This window comes from Equus przewalskii, chromosome 5 (genome assembly GCF_037783145.1).
Source record: "Equus przewalskii isolate Varuska chromosome 5, EquPr2, whole genome shotgun sequence".
NCBI classification, from domain to species: Eukaryota; Metazoa; Chordata; class Mammalia; order Perissodactyla; family Equidae; genus Equus; species Equus przewalskii.
The window spans coordinates 34,862,952-34,877,693 of record NC_091835.1 but is presented as its reverse complement, the minus strand read 5'-3'; the positions used below and the strand labels follow the sequence as shown (position 1 = coordinate 34,877,693).

General features: G+C 54.0%; 1 protein-coding gene across 1 annotated transcript in view; it reads right to left on the bottom strand.

The window, feature by feature from the left end:
• The window catches only part of CD9 (CD9 molecule), a 32,363-nt gene extending 27,393 nt beyond the window's left edge, over nucleotides 1-4,970 (bottom strand). Inside the window, exon 1 of the mRNA XM_008513921.2 lies at nucleotides 4,700-4,970. Within this exon, the coding sequence (XP_008512143.1) occupies nucleotides 4,700-4,765 (66 nt within the window). The 5' untranslated portion in view covers nucleotides 4,766-4,970. The remainder of the gene's footprint in view (nucleotides 1-4,699) is intronic.
• Between the last annotated feature and the right edge of the window lie 9,772 nt (nucleotides 4,971-14,742).

The following is a 14,742-nucleotide window of genomic DNA, read 5'->3' as shown; positions in this document are numbered from 1 at the left end:
TGTGTGTGAACGGGGAAGATTCACGTCTGACACAAAACGAAGAGGTGAGCACACTGACTTGTGAGGCCTGAAGCCCCAGAAGACTCATTTAGCAGAGTAAGTGCTCTGACGAGGATGGCGTTCCATGGGGCCACTTTACAAGGCGGTTCCAAATTCGCGTCTGAAACAGCAGTCACTTCCTTCGAGTACAAAAGAGTAATGTCTGGAATGGTGCTGTGGGCCACTTTGAAAAGAAAGGTGTAGAGTGTGTGTGTGTGTGTGTGTGTGTGTGTGTGTGAGTGTGAGTGTGTGTGTGCAGGTGTGTGTAGAGGAATCCCCCCACACCCCCATGTTAGGAATCAGGTCCTTGTTGTCGACAACCACTGTAGGGAAAAGCAGGGGAACAGCCACCAGGGTTCTGGGCAGGTGAGAAGTCCTATTTTCCTTAGCAGATACAGACACCTGGCCTCACCTCACCTCTCCCCGGACCTGCTGGCTTCAGTACAAACAAGCCGGCTTTCCCAGAGCTCCAGCTGTCTGGGTGCCAAAGGTGGGAAGCCATTTCACACAAATGCCCCAGCTGCTTGCTCAGCCCAACACTGAAGGCAAACAGCCTCTGGGTGAGGCAGCAGGGTGCGTGGGAGGGGCTTCTGCCAAGACCACCCCCTAGTCCAGACCCTGCCCAGACCCAGAATCCTGAGGTCTGAGGGTTTCTCTGCTGTGTAGTTTTATTTTCAGAAGTGGAGCCGCCCCACAGTCGCACATGTAGCCACACATGAAATGGAGTCGGCGTCCTGATGTGGGAATCGCAGAGGCGGGTGGAAGAATGAGGCTGGCAGTGAAGCAGGAAGAGAAGGACAAGAAGGGAGCGGGGTGTGCAGACTCAGGGTGCTCCTGGCTACATCTGTGGTCCAAACTGCCGCACTTCTTAGGGAACTGCACCCACCCTACCCAGCGATCTACTTTCAACTGGTGAATAAAAATAGCTCCAGCTGGACGTTAACGCTGCATCTACGACTAGGCTACTATGCTCAGTGCACCCCATCCATTCTCTCATTTACCCTCGCAGCAGCCCATGGGGCAGGCATCTGGCGATGGGGAAACTGAGTCCAGAGCTGGTGCTCTGACCACTAGGCAGTACCACCAAAAATGGCTGATGAAAACAGAGAACCCCCAAACACAGACCTCCACTCAGGGCGAGTAGAGGGAACTGTGAGGAAAGAGACACACGAAGCAGACCCCAGAGGTAACGGTCAAACGATGCCAAGCTCCGAGGACAAACCTCAGAACTCACTGCTCATTTCATTTCCTGGCTCTGATTCTGGGTTGCGTGGGAAGGTCTTACTGCTGTAGGCAGTAGGGGAGAGGCCGGTTTCACAGACTGAGCTGAAGGAGCTTTTGAGACATTTTGGTTCAAGACATTTTGGTTCAACCCACTGGTTTTACGGATGAGGAAACTGAGGTTTGCAGCACAAAAGTGACCTGCCCAAGGTTTCAAAGTGAGTTGGGGACAGAGTTGGCCCAACACCAGGTCTCTGAATTCCCAGCCCAGGTCTCTGTCCATGTTTCCCTGAAGCCTCCATGGGTCCAGGTGACGTGTGTTGGGAAAGAGAAATCCCCTGCTACTTCCATCAGCTAGGGAGGGCGAGGGGTGAGATGGGGGGCAGAGGGAGCTGGGATAGGAACCAGGCCCTCAATGCAGGCCTAGGATTTGAGGGGAAGGGGTGGGGAGAGACAGGTTCCTGACCTGGCCCTAGCCCCGGCTGCCCAGGTTACAGCTTGAGAGCCTACCACGCCGACATCAGGAAGATGTTTTCGCTCTCAGCCCCTTTTGGAGGCGGGCGGGCAGGAGGTCTGAAGGAAAGCCACCGACAACTGAATCAGAGCTGGGAAGTTGGGGTTCCGGGGCGTTGGAAGAGCAGACCGGTTGCTGGTTTGCTGTAGGCATCAGAGGCCCTGCTTGGGGAGGACAGGCAGCACAGGCTCCGCTGACACCAAGGGTCCCGCCTGGCTGGGAGCGGGGGCCAGGGAAGAGGTACACCCCATCCCCGCTCCGCCCCGATCACCCCACTGCCACTGAGATGGGCTTCCTCTCGCTGGATCCCTGCTAGACCAGCCCTCTCAGCATCCTCTGCTCGTGAGGTGCTGGTGGCCCGGGGCCTCACAACTCCTGTTGTTCAAGGCCCACATCAGGTCCCAAGAGCCACGTTTACAAATTTCTGGTCTCAAAAGACAAAGAGAGGTGGTGATTTCTATCAGTCCAAGCAGTCCCCTTGGATCACAGCTTCCCTTAAAAGATGTTTTTTGAGACTGTTCCCACCCGTCTTCCATTCCCACCCAGCGGGGCATGGCAGCAGGTTGGGATGGAAAGTGCGCTGGACTTGAAGCCAAACAGATCTGTCTTCAAACCTACTTCCGATGCTGTGCCGCCACAGGACCCTGCACAAGTCACTTAACCTCTCTGGGGACTAGTTTCCTGGTCATCAGTAAAATGGGGATAATGCCTCTTGCTCTGGCTCTGTCAGGGGACTTGGAAGAGGACTTCGCAGACTGCAAAATGCTGCACAAGCGGATCGTGATATTTCTTTATTCCACCCTCTAGCTCAGAAGACTTCACCTCTACAGGGACCTTAATACAAGACTACTGAACAATAATTAACTCAGGAAAACGCAGTTACTGCTTACCCCCTACACCAACCCATTGCCAGGACCCTTGTTGGTTTTGTGATGGAGACGGACGAGGACAGGACTGAGGTAAGGGGCCAGGGGCTGCAGTACTGGCTCCGTCTCTGTGATCCTGGGCAAACCACCCCTCTCTGGTTCTCTACTTCCTCACTGTGAGTACGAGGGCTGGACTGGATGCTCTCTAAAGTCACTCCTAATTCTAAATGCAAACAACCCCAGAGTGAGTCATTCTGTTTTATGCTGATCACCTAGCAGCTGGCCAAGGCTCTGAATCTGGGAGGGGTGGCAGGTTGGAGATACTAAGAGCCTGAGCAGATACTGGGGTGGCTGTGGGCGCCTCTCATCAGGCTCCTGCGTGTGCTGTGGGGCAGATGGGGGTACGGACGCACACTGCTGCTCTGTGCTTACCCTCCACCCCCAAACCCTGATGCAGCCGAGGCAGATAGCTGAGCACTAACCAACAGACTGGGAGGGGAGAGACTGTGCTGGGAGGGGAGAGGAAAACTCCCCAGAGGACAGGGTGGGGCAGGGTGGGGCCAGCCCGCCTTCCACATTCTTTTCTGGTGCCAGGGGTTGGTGAGAGGAGGAAGCCGAGCCTGGCAGCTAGCTGGCCTGCTGGTGGGAACACCAGGAAGCGGGGTGTCCACTGCAGGAGGATCTCCCGAAAGCAGGTCAAGGTTGGGCGGGGCACAGAGGGTAACATCCTCACCAGAGCATGTGTTGGGTGCGGTAACTCTCAAAAGGGCAGGTCAGTCTCTCACCCCGTCAGCTCTGGAGAGAGGATTAAACTTCAGGAGATTTGCCCCACCAAGGTCTGTGGGGACTCCACTGACCAGCTCCCAGGGGAATAAGTACATTTTTTTTTTGTTACAAGCCTCTGGTGACATGCTCCTGTTTCTACAGCCATCTTTCCTGAGAGTGGCAAAGGGGCTGCCTTTCCAAGCTCCTTCCTGACTGCAGAGGGGCAAACACCAGGACACAGAGGTCCCCTAAGCTCCAAGGGAAAGTGTGGAGGGGACACTCCCCTTTTCTGCTGCCCTTCTCAAACTTGCCATCTGCCAAGAGGCTGAGCGTGGCCAGCAGCGGGAGTCCTGGAGCTCCCTGGCCTGGTGTCCTCTCCAGGTGACCGTCCTCTCTCTGTGGCCCTGCCTGGCCGTTGGCTGGGCTGGCGGGGTGGGGGCGAGGCCGGAGGCCCTGAGGCGGGCACCCGGTCTCCCCGGAAATGGAGAAACACAGGGCTCATCTAGCCAAAGTTGCATTAGGCATCTGCCCGCCCTCCTCAGCTCTCCCGGAGTCCTCTCCAGTTCAGATACTTATCGCGCTTGAAAAAAAAATCAAGACAAGCTAGTCTTTCAGGTAGTTCCGAGGGAGCTCGGACTTTCTCACCGAGGCTCAGAATCATAGCCCGAGAGAACGGGGCCTGAAGGCTCCTCCTCGAGGGTGGAGGCGGCCCCCGACTCTCACCGCGGGGCCGGCGCGCCCCTTCCTTTTCAGGGGAGAAGCGCCAGCGGCTCTTGGCTGGGCTCTGCCTGCGCCACCCCGCCGAAGTCCCCTAGAGCGCCCGCGTGCTCCTCTCCTCGCGGCCCTGCCACTTGGGAGACCGCACCCCGCTCACAGACTGCACTGCCCGCCAGTCTCCTTGCCAGGTTTTGAGTCCCAGAAGAGGAGTGCTCGGTCCTCCCTGGCGCGTTCCCCTCCTGCACTCGGAGGGGCTCGGGGCGGGAGCGGACACAAACCCCACCCCAAACTCTCGGTGAAGGAGAGGGCCGGGACCTGTGCCCAGACTCCAGGTCACCAGGCACCCGCGTCCCACTGCCCATTCGGCTTCAGAGGAGCCCCCTGCGAACGTGGCCGCCCCGCCCGTCTCGGACGTGGCCGAGGAGCCAGCTGGCGGCCGCAGTGCCCACTCTCCTCCCGCCAGAATCTGCCCGGCTCGAGCAGTGCCAGTTACCGGCGCCCCCGACCGCTCACGGGGTCCCCGGGGCGAACAGGTGGCCCCGGGGAGGAGGGCGAGGCGGCAGTCGCGCTCACTCACCCAGAAGACGAAATTAAACCCGAAGAGCAGGTATTTGATGCACTTGGTGCCTCCTTTGACCGGCATGGTGAGGACTGGACTGGCCTGGGCCGGACTGGTGCGGGACTAGGGCGCGCGGTCGGGACGGGCGGGATCAAGCTTCGGACCGGAGTGCTGGCGGCTGCGGGCTGGCCTCCAGGATGCACTTTTAAAAAGTGCCACTCCTTACGGTGCGCGGCCGTCCGCGGTGCGCATGTGCCGAGGACCCGCCCCCCCCCCCCCCGGCCCCGCCTGCCCCGCCCCCGCCCCCGCCCCCAGCCCGCGCCCCGCCCCCGCCAGGTTCCGGGGGACTCGGCCCCAGCCCTCTGCCCCCTGAGCCCACCCTTCCCTCTTTTTCCGCCTGCCCCCAGCTCAGCCCTCTTCCCACCAGTTGGCCCTAAGCTTCTTCCCGCCATCCTCCCCGCCGTCCTGGGGTCTTTCCAGACCGCCCCCCCTGCTGCTTTTACCTAGGAGTTCTATGGAGGCCTCGCCCTTCCGGTCCTCGCCTTGTTGGTTCTGGGCTTCTCGCCCGAGCCCTCTACTTTGGGAGACCTTCCCTGGGTCATCGGGGTAGTCCCTGTACCCAGGGCCGCTGCCCGCAGAGTGAGGGGTCTTCTTGCTGGGGCCTCCGTTTGAAGGGAAGCTGCCTGGCTGGATTTCTCCTTGGGGCAGCTCCTTGCAAACGCTCGCTCATGTAGCACGCTCTTATTTGGCACATTCTGTGGAACAGGAGGAATTAGAAGCTTGCAGTCCAGGTGGGAAGATGGGTCGGAGGCTTATGGGAGTAATTCTCAAATACCGATCGCCGAGGAAAGTACGTTGAGGGGCGGGCAGTCCGAGAGTTCTCCTGGACTTCGGTTCAGACGCCCGCAGGGGAAAGAGAGCTCTGCGCGGCCCAGCCCAGCGTGTGGCCTGTGCTGTGTGCCCTCTGGCTGGCTGGCCCTCCCCTCTTCACCTGTAGAAGTTCTGTGGCTCCTTAAACATTCCTCTCCTGTTTCACACCAAAGGATGCGGGGATTCCCTCTTCGTTCGAAGTGTCAAAACCCCTCTGTATTTTTTCCAAAATGAAGTTTCCTTGAGCGTTCTTTTTATTACAAAAGCAAAACCTACTCATTACAGAAACATCAGCGGATACCAACAAGCAAAAAGAACGTAACTCCAACTTTCAGCAGTGTAGCCCTTATTTTGCTCCGTTTGTTATCCTTGTTAGGTTGTCTCCCTGAGTCATACATTCAAAAACATTTTCAGTAGCGGCTTATGAGGGCGCATTCTCAGGGGCGGGAGGCGATCCTGTCTCTGCCCGCCAGGGGCTTGGAGTCCGTTGGGGGCGGGATTCCAGGCAGCCCGACCCCGGGATGAGAGTGGGGGCGGGGTCTCAAAGGAGGGGCTTCAGACTGGGAAGCGATGCTGCAGAACCGCGGCGAAAGTTGTTGCAATCACGGGAGAATCTTAGAGAGAGGCTAGGGCTGGGGGTGTCTGGGGTGTGGGCTGGAGCTCACAGCGTGAGGAGGTGTGCGGAGGGTGAAGGTGGAACCTAGCTAGGGATGAGGTGAGGAGGAGCCCTGGACCTTGCTGTGGGAAAGCAGGGCCCCTGAAGGGTTCCAGCAGGGAGCGGTTCAATCAGCTGTGATTTGGGTGACCCCTACCTGCGCTTTAGGTGGTTGGGTGGGGAGGCAGAAGGGGCAGGCAGTACACCCCTTGAGGATAAGGACCATTGTTTGTATCTCCAGGCCTTGGCTCAGAGCTGTAGGGGATTAGGCTGAAAGTTGAGGCGTTGTTTCTGGGGCCCTGCAATTGGGTGATGTGAGGGAAGCAGCGGGCGATGAGAGGTGAGCTGAGGACAGTGTGATCAGCTAGGAGGCCGTTGAATAGAGGCGAAGAGAAGCAAACTAAGGTGGGGCAACCGGGGAGGCTGGAGAGCATGTGGCAGAACCGGGGAGGGGACCAGGTGTATGTGTCTGTGGGGCAATCAGCGTCAGCGCAGCAGGAGCCGGATTAGCATCGTTCCTTTGCTCTTCTGCTAACGTTTCTTCAGAGCCTCCAGGTACGCTGAGATGAAATGACCTCCGTCCCGCCGGGAAGAATCGCAGGGCAGGGCAGAGAGGTACAAGCCCACGGAATCTTTGCCGGGGGGCGGGGGGGGGGGGTGCGGCTAGGAACAAGTAGGGGCACAGAGGGCGTCCTCAAGTCTGCCCGAGTCAGGAGAGGCTTGCCAGTGCTGGGGACACGGCAGCCACTGACTTTGGAAGGCGGGGTCGGCAGACAAGGCTGGAGAGGGAGTTCCAGGCGGAGGAAACTGCATGTGCAAAGGCACAGCATGAAACCACAGGTAGCTGTCCGCGCTGGGGAAACTCCAGTGGTGGGTGAGACAGGAAAGGAAGGAGGACCGGGAAGGAGAAGCAGAGAAAACAGGGTTCCCTTAAATGTTGCCTAATGTGGAGAGGTGGCAAGCAGAGGACTTCCGGTATTGCTTTACCTCAGCCTGTCACCCTAACCCAGTGTCCCAGAGGACGGCTGGGCACAGCAGTGTGTGAGGCACTGTGGGGAGGTAGAGAAACAGACAATGTCCCATTGTGCCGCTCTTGGCCAGTCCACCGATCTTGGGAGAACAGATCTAAGGAAGGAAAAGAGTTTTATCTTTTTATATTCTCCTCTCCTCCCCCCAGCCCCACCGTGAACAAGCACAGGTGGGAAGAGTTTAGTAAATATTTAAGCTTATAACAGAAAGTGCTTCTCGGGTAATTGTGAGTACTGAATGAGGAATCCACCAGAAGGGCTTCGTGCAGTGCCTGCCACAGGAGTGCTTGAGAAATGTTGGCTGTTGTTACTATCTCTGTTATTATTGACACTCAGGAAACAATTGGGGGGGGGGGCCTGTAGCTGAGCGCGAAATTACATCCACCCGAGGGGGTCCTCATAATGTGAGTGAGGAGACATGAGTTCTCTCCTTGATCCTCCCCTTTGGTTCATTTGGGACCAGTCAGTTCCTCTCTCTGAGCCTCAGTCTCCTCACTGGTACAGTGAGCATCATTTTGGGTTAGATGTCAAGGTCCCCTCCATCCTGACGTTCTGTGGTGCAGTGATCCTCTGGGCCAGTGTGTTTGTTATAGGCTTTTAGTTCCAAAGGCAACCAGGAAAGGGAGAGATGGAAAAAATATGGTTTGCTTTAACTGGAATGGGAAAATATGGGTAAGCCCCTGAGTCAGAGATCACAAGGAGGCAACCAGGGCTTCCAGGCTTTGCGGTGAAAGAGTGGGAAAACTTTTCCTCCCTCCCCTCAGGGCTTCCTGTTTCTGGAACTACCTGCCCCCTCCCCTGCCCCTGCTCCTGCTGCTGCCCCTGCCCTCTGCTCAGGCTTAGGGTCCCCTTTGGCTCTTGTGCCCCCCCTGGTGGTAAGATTTGAACATGCAGGGGCCACGCCAGCTAATGACCGGCCACACCCGTTGCCCTGGGACTGCTCATCCCTCAGCTGTGGGAGGCCACAGGCAGGACCCACCCGCCCACAGGCCACAAAGTCCCTCCCAGCCACCACACCAGTGGCCATTTTAGGGCTTGTTTTCTCCTTGATGCTGCTGCATTTGACCCTGCTGACCATCCCTTCTTTCTAGACACTTCTCCATCCGTGTCCCCGGTCCTCTACCATCTTGGTTCACTCCCTTCCCTTCTAGAAACTTCTGTACTCCTCCTCTTACTAAGCTCCAACACCACCACTTCATGAACGCTTCCTTGAACACTCCTCTTTGCTCCGTGGAGGACCGTGTTGGACTCTCTCACATGCGTGACTCATTGAGCGTCATCTTGTTCTCTTGTGTGCACACATTTTGGTGGTGAGCTCCTCGAAAGTGCCCTTGCATTTGATTAATTTCTGTGCTCTCCTTGGCACCCACCCAGTCCCTTGCTGGCCCGGAGTAGGCTCTCTGCCAAGACGTGTGGAAAAGCGGAAGGGAGTGGTTCTTCCTCGGCTGGTCCTTCACCCCTGCTCCCCTCTCTCAGATCTCTCACTGGACACTCGTCCCCTCTCGATCCTCCCACCGTGTCTCCTGTGAATTGACTTCTCCCTAAATTTGTCATGATATCCGAGGGCCTGCTGGGCATCTCCACTTTACTGGATCCCCAGATATGCCCACGTCCTAATCCTCTAATTCCATGAAGATGACACCTTACACAGCAAAAGGGATTTTGTGCGTGTAATTAAGTTAAGGATCTTGAGAGGGGGTGGTGATCGTGGATTATACTGGTGGGCCCAAGGTAATCACAAGAGTCCTTATAAGAAGAGGCAGGAGGGTCAGCGCCAGAGAAGGAGATGTGAAGGTGGAGGCAGAGATCACCGTGATGCAGGGCCACGTGCTGAGGGATGCAGGCAGGCTCCAGAAGCTGGAAATAGTGAGGAAACGGGTTCTCCCCTATAGCTGCCAGGAGGAACCCCTGTGGCGCTTGCTGGCTCATGGCTTCTGACCTTCAGAACTGGAATAATGTGTTATTTTAAGCCAGTCAATGTGTGGTAATGTTACAGAAGCAATAGGAAACTAATAAAATAAACCTCAAGATCAGAACTCATATACTCTCCGAGGGCCTCCATACACCCGGAGCCGACTTCCTCTCTCCCTGGCCCTCCCCGTTCTCCCATCCGTCAGCACTGAATGGTACCTCACCTGTGACTCCTTCTCCCCCGAATCCACACCTGCTTCGTGAATGTGGGCCTCGCCTCCTAGTATCTCTCACGTCCCTGCTGGGAGGTACCACAGAGGCTGTCCGATTTAAAGATGAGGAAGCAAGCGTAAGGCAGGAGATAGTGCCTTAGTGGCTGAGTAAAGGTCAGACCTCAGGACTTGTGATTCCAGCCCCTTGTTGTTTTCAGCTGTCATTCCTCCTGCCACCACCCATGATGGGGGCCATGTCTTCGAAACTCTTCCTCAGCCCACACAACCGCTCTCTGCTCGCTCCTGTCTCCCTGTCATTCTCCTGTGCAGCCTGCACACGTCACTGGACCCATCGTCTCGTCATGTCATTGGGCTTGGGCAGCTCTGCTCTCATCAGGACTTCTTTTCATTGCATTAAACACGTGCATAGTCCACACGGAGGCTGCCTGTAGAGTGTGGAGTTTATCAGGATTTCATGGAGAGGTGGATGAGGGGTGAGAGCTCGCATGCTGGAGAACACCATTCTAAAAACCCCTTTTAGATGTCTCTTTCTTCAAAGTTCCGTTCTATGGCAGCCACTCCTGCCTGTCTCCTGCGCACCAGCCCAGCCCCGCTAGCCTTCTGACCCTCGCTCCCCTGTCCTGCAGCAAGGTAGCTCTCACCTGGCTTTTCCAGTTTGTACCTTCCACCTCTCACTACCCAAGCTCAGCAAAACAAATCACGGGTCTCAGGATCTGCCCTTTTTAGAAGATTGGGTGGCGGGAGAAGTGGTAAGTAACTAATAGTTGATATCATCCTTTCGTCTTACGCCTGAAGATTTGCTTTGCTCTTTCCCACTCATTTTTTCTGCTCAAAAACCTCCCAACTTCCCTTGCTTCTAAATTGTTTACAGGAGCACTTCCCACCTTCTAAGAGAGTGGAGCATTTTCTTGGTATGTGTCTAGTTTTTTGGCTGCCTCTTCCCACTGGAATGTAAGTTCCGCTAGAACAGGCAGCTTTGACTGTCTTGTTCCTGGATGGATCCCAGTGCCTTGAACAGTGCCCGACACACAGCAGGTGCACAATGAATACCTATTGACTGTGTGAAAAGCTAATGTCCCAATTCTAAGATCATCATAAAAGCCCACTGCTCTCTCGTCTTAACCTATATTTACAATTCTGTTACCTCTCTTGGGATGTTGCATACACTTTCACCTCTATGCAGGGCCTCCCACCTCCCCTTTCCTTAGCTCTGGCCCCTGGCCCATCTTCCTATCTTCTCCCCTGTGTGCAGCCTACCCATCTTAGAGGCCAGCATGGACCCTGCCTCCCCTAGCATCTGTGGTCATCCCAGTCTACTCTGACCCTCCCTCTTAGCACTCCTGTAGCAATTTCTTTCTGATTCACCCACTAGACTCTGATTAGATGTTGTTCTGGGTGGTAATTGCATGTTTCATGCATTTTTTTAAAGTAAATTTTATTTTATTTATTTATTTATTAAAGATTGGCGCCTGATCTAATGTCTGTTGACAATATTCTTTTGTTTTTCTTCTTCTTCTTCTCCCTGAAGCCCCCCACTACGTGGTTGTATATTCTAGTTGTAGGTCCTTCTGACTCTGCTATGTGAGACACCACCTCAGCATGGCCTGATGAGCAGTGCTAGCTCTGTACCCAGGATCCGAACCAGCGACATCCTGGGCTGCTGAAGTGGAGCACATGAACTTAACCACTCGGCCACAGGGCCAACCCCTTCATGCATCTTTTAAAATTATCTCCCCAACCAGATTATCAGCTTCTGTAGTACCCGCAGTAGGTATTCTGCAGACGCTTAATGAAAAAATGAGTCTAGAGGACTAAACTGGGTGGGCACATATGATGTGCCACATGCTATGTATGAGCTCATTTAATCCACAAACGACACTATGAGGTTGATCGTCTCATTATTTCCATTTTACAAATCAGGAAACTGAGGCACGAGGGGGTTAATTAACTTGCGAGGGAGCAGCAGAGCCAGGATTTGAACCCATGTGTTCCAGAGTCAGAGCCAGGTGCTAAACTCCCTCTTCACAGGGTGAGTGGACGTGTTAACGCTGGCACTGCTCTTTGCCTTTCTTCCTCGTTGATTTATTGCATTTTTTTAAAATGCTCTTTTGTTTTTTTTTTAAAGGAGATTGGCCCTGAGCTAACATCTGTCGTCAGATCTTTTTTTCTCGCCAAAGACCCAGGACATAGTTGTATATCCTAGTTGTAAGTCCTTCTAGTTCCTCTATGTGGGATGCCACCACAGCACGGCCTGATGAGTGGTATGTAGGTCCGCACCCAGAATCTGAACTGGAGAACCCCAGCCCACTGAAGCAGAGCATGTGAACTTAACCACTTGGCCACCAGGCCAACCCCCTGCCCTTTGGTTTAGAGGTGGGTGAAGGGGCTGCAGGTGATACCCTGTGGGTTGTGCCATCTTGAAGGTGCCTCCCAGCAAACTGACTCTCTGAGTCTTAGGGGCTGATGACAGACTGTGAGTGTGCGCCTTTATCTTGCCTCTACTGCTGTCTGTCTTTCTGAGCCCCCCTTTCCGTGGCTGTAGAGAGGGGAGAGTTACTGCTTTTCCTGCACCACGTGGAGTGCGGATGGCTGCTGACTTCTGTTCTGGGTGATGGTACTAGATTCAGGAGGAGGACCAGGGGCTGGACATGGGCTCCTCCTAGAGGGGCAGTGTGCGTGCGTGTGCGTCTGTGTGTGAGGACCTCGGACCTTAGTGTGTGGGTTCTGGCAGATATGGGCAGGTGAAATATAGTTAAGATGAGCCTGAAGGTAAGAAGCTGTCACTAATGTCCACCTGGGACCTGTGGGAAGGGTTCAGAGGGAGGGAGAATATTGCATGGAGTTCTTGCTTGCAGATCGATGAAGCCTGGACCCCACTGTGTGGCACGGGAGGCCCCTGGTCATCTCGCCTCTGCTGCTACCGCCGCCCATACCCGCTGCTGGCACCTTATATGCTCTAGACATTTTACACTATCCTTTCTTCCTTCTCTCTCTCTCTCTCTTTCTTAGTAATCTTTTTATTTTGGAATAATTTTTGGTTTACAGAAAAGTTGCAAAGATAGCACAGCTTCCCCCCATTGTTAACATCTTACATAACCGCAGCGTATTTGTCAAAACTAAGAAGTTGACATTGGGACAATACTCTTAACACTGCAGATTTTGTTCAGATATCACTCAGAGTCAATTTTTCCACTAAGGTCTTTTTCCTGTTCCAGAGGCCAGTCCAAGATCCCATGCTGATTCAGTACTCGGATTCCTTTTAATTCTCTGAACTCACTCGGCTCATTCCCCTGTCTCTCTTCCTTTGACCCTGTCATGTTCTTTGTCTCCAGTAACTTTCCTGTTCCCATCAAACTCCTGTTCATCCTGCAGCAACCTCTCTTTTAGATCAGGGATGATGTGGGGTACTTGGTAGCAGTGGGGCTGGGGGATCTGGCTCTTCACAGTATTGTTAAGTGAGGAGAATTGCCATTCCCCCTTCCACGTTCAGGATCTCATTTGACTCTCGTTTGTTTTTTACGTATCCTTCTGTATGAAAATACATGCAAATGCTAATATGTTGTGACTCACTCCCTCTTCTCCCAGCGTGGTTATTCAATCGAATGTGTCTGTAGGTCACTTGCACAGGGCAGTGCAGGCAGCTGATGGCAGAGCTGGAATCTGAGCTGTCTCCTGACTTCCAGTTTCGTCGGCTCCCTTCATCCTTAGTGCTTTGCTGCCTCCACTTTCCTTTGTTCTCCGGTCTGGGTGTGCTTTGCTGTAAGGTTTGGCTCCGTGTGCTGGGTGGTGGGTTTCCTGCATATCTCACCACCCTGCATATTTAGAATGATTGCATCATCCTTGGCTCGGGGAACTTTCCTCAGGCTGCTCCGGGCTAGATCATCACTGGTGTCCCCACCACCCTTCCGACCACCAGTGCCAAACAGCCCAGGAAACCCCCCAGAATGCCAGACTCCTAGACTCCCCAACTCCATCCACCACCTGGGGCTTTGGTGGGGCCTTCTGCCCCCCATCCTCTCTGCCCCCAAGTCCCCATTGCTTGGGCTGCTTTCTCTCACCTTCTATCCTGTGGGGCCCTTTGAGAGGCTAACTCTTCATGAGGCGTTAGATTTACATTTTCCTCTAAATTTACCTTTTATGAACATCATTCATCCATGATTAAAAAATTATTTTAAAAAAGTTTTGTAGGGTCAGGCCTGGTGGCCTCGTGATTAAGTTCCCCGGTTCGGATTCCAGGCGCAGACCTACGCACTGCTCATCAAGCCACACTGTGGCAGGCATCCCACGTATACCATAGAGGAAGATTGGCACAGATGTTAGCTCAGGGCCAATCTTCCTCAAAAAAAAAATGTTTTGTAGGCAATTAGGGAAATTTGAATATGGACTAAGTATTAGATGATATTGAGGAAATATTGCTGATTTTATTAGGTGTGATAATGGCATTGTGGTATGTTTTTGAAGAAAGGCTATCTCTTAGAGTTACGTACTGACATTTTTATGGCTGGAGTGATATGATGTCTGGCATTTGCTTTAAACTTTTCAGCCCCCTTCCCAAAGAGTGGGGAGGGAAACGACACTCGAATGGCAAAATGGTGGTAAGAGTTGTTGCTGGGTGACTGATGTGTGGGATTCATTACACTGTTCTCTCAGTGTGTGTGTGAATGCTTCCACAATAGCAAGGTAAATCCCCATCCAGCCTTGTCCCCTGCCAGTCTAGCCCTCCCCCAATGACCAATACTGGTTTTCACCTGCTGTTCCTTATGCAGACACTAGAGCATGTGATTACTCACTCCCCCTCTCCCCCTTTTTAGCACCTTGCTACTGGTGTGCTGGCTTTTCTCCTCTTCATCACGTGCAGTAGGCAGAATGATGGCCCCCCAAAGATGGCCCCCTCCTAATTGCTGGAGCCCGTGATTGTGTCACTTTACATGGCAGAAGGGGCTTGGCAGATGTAATTAAGGTTAAGGACCTGAGATGGGGACATTACCCTGAATTATCCAGGTGGACCCAGTCTCATCATCTGGATCCTTCAGATCGGGGAGTCCTTCCTGGCTGTGGTCAGAGAGAGATGTGACAAAAGGTCAGAGGGACACGACAATGCTGGCTCTGAAGCTGAAGGAAGGGGCTACACGCCAAGGAATGAGGACGGCTTCTAGCCGCTGGAAATGGTCAGGAAATGGATTCCCCGTAAAGCTCCCAGAAAGGAATGCGGCCCTGCAGACACCTTGGTTTTAGCCCAGTGAGACCCATGCTTCAGACTTCTGACCTCCAGAGAGGCAATGTGCTAACTGTGTTTAAGTTTGTGGTAATTTGTCACAGCAGTGTTGGAAAACCACCACATCTTATCCCGGGGATGTTTCTGTC